Genomic DNA, 789 nt, shown 5'->3' on the forward strand with positions numbered 1-789 from the left:
GCAAATACGGCTTTGCACTAAGCAGTGTGTTAATTTAGATAATTTGCTGCGTAGGAAAATATAATGATCAGGTCTAGATAACAATGGGGGACTTTAAGAAGAAATCAACAGTGAAGATAACAATTTGAAAGGATAACACTAAAAAAACATGCCAAAGCAAGTAGCAGTCTACAGATGTAGGATCTTCATTTGATCATCTTGTTGTTGCAGGAATTGTCCTGCACAGTAGGAAATGCAAACGTGTAGTGTATTCGAGGTTTAAAAGGGCTTCTAAAGTTAGTAATTTCCACTTTAAATTTCAGACTTGATTTGCCCCTAACTAAAAAATGTGTCACCTGGTACAACAAATGTCCATTAATTATAATCCACACAATAATTCATTCACATTTGCTGTTGCTGCGTGATTATTTTCCTGCTGTGAGAAACTAGTCAAATTAAGATCCTGCATCTGTACAGCAGGTTCAGTGTACATGGCAAACCTTCAGGAAGTGAATGATGGCCTCGTCCGTCATGGTTGCGTTCTGGAACATTATGGACCGCACCCGTCTCTGGTTGATCTCATTGAACGGTGCAACGGAGATCTTCCCGGTCAGCAGGATGTCAGTGACTACCAGAGATGTTTCTGGGCTGGAGACGTCACGGAGGATAGAGGAGACGAGTGCCAGGTCGTGTTGGAATGGTCCTCGGAGACGCAGGGTCACAACCCCTAGAGGCCAAAGGTCACCCAGGCTTCCAGGGTCGTACCTAATAATGAGGACCACAGTGGAAGTAATTCGCCTGACTTTATTG

At 43.1% G+C, this 789-nt stretch overlaps 1 protein-coding gene across 1 annotated transcript in view; it reads right to left on the bottom strand.

The window, feature by feature from the left end:
- Positions 1-399: 399 nt before the first annotated feature.
- The window catches only part of LOC123488628 (toll-like receptor 2), a 35514-nt gene continuing 35124 nt past the window's right edge, over positions 400-789 (bottom strand). Inside the window, exon 5 of the mRNA XM_045219494.1 lies at positions 400-744. Within this exon, the coding sequence (XP_045075429.1) occupies positions 462-744 (283 nt within the window). The 3' untranslated portion in view covers positions 400-461. The remainder of the gene's footprint in view (positions 745-789) is intronic.

Source organism: Coregonus clupeaformis, unplaced genomic scaffold (genome assembly GCF_020615455.1).
Source record: "Coregonus clupeaformis isolate EN_2021a unplaced genomic scaffold, ASM2061545v1 scaf2409, whole genome shotgun sequence".
NCBI lineage: Eukaryota > Metazoa > Chordata > Actinopteri > Salmoniformes > Salmonidae > Coregonus > Coregonus clupeaformis.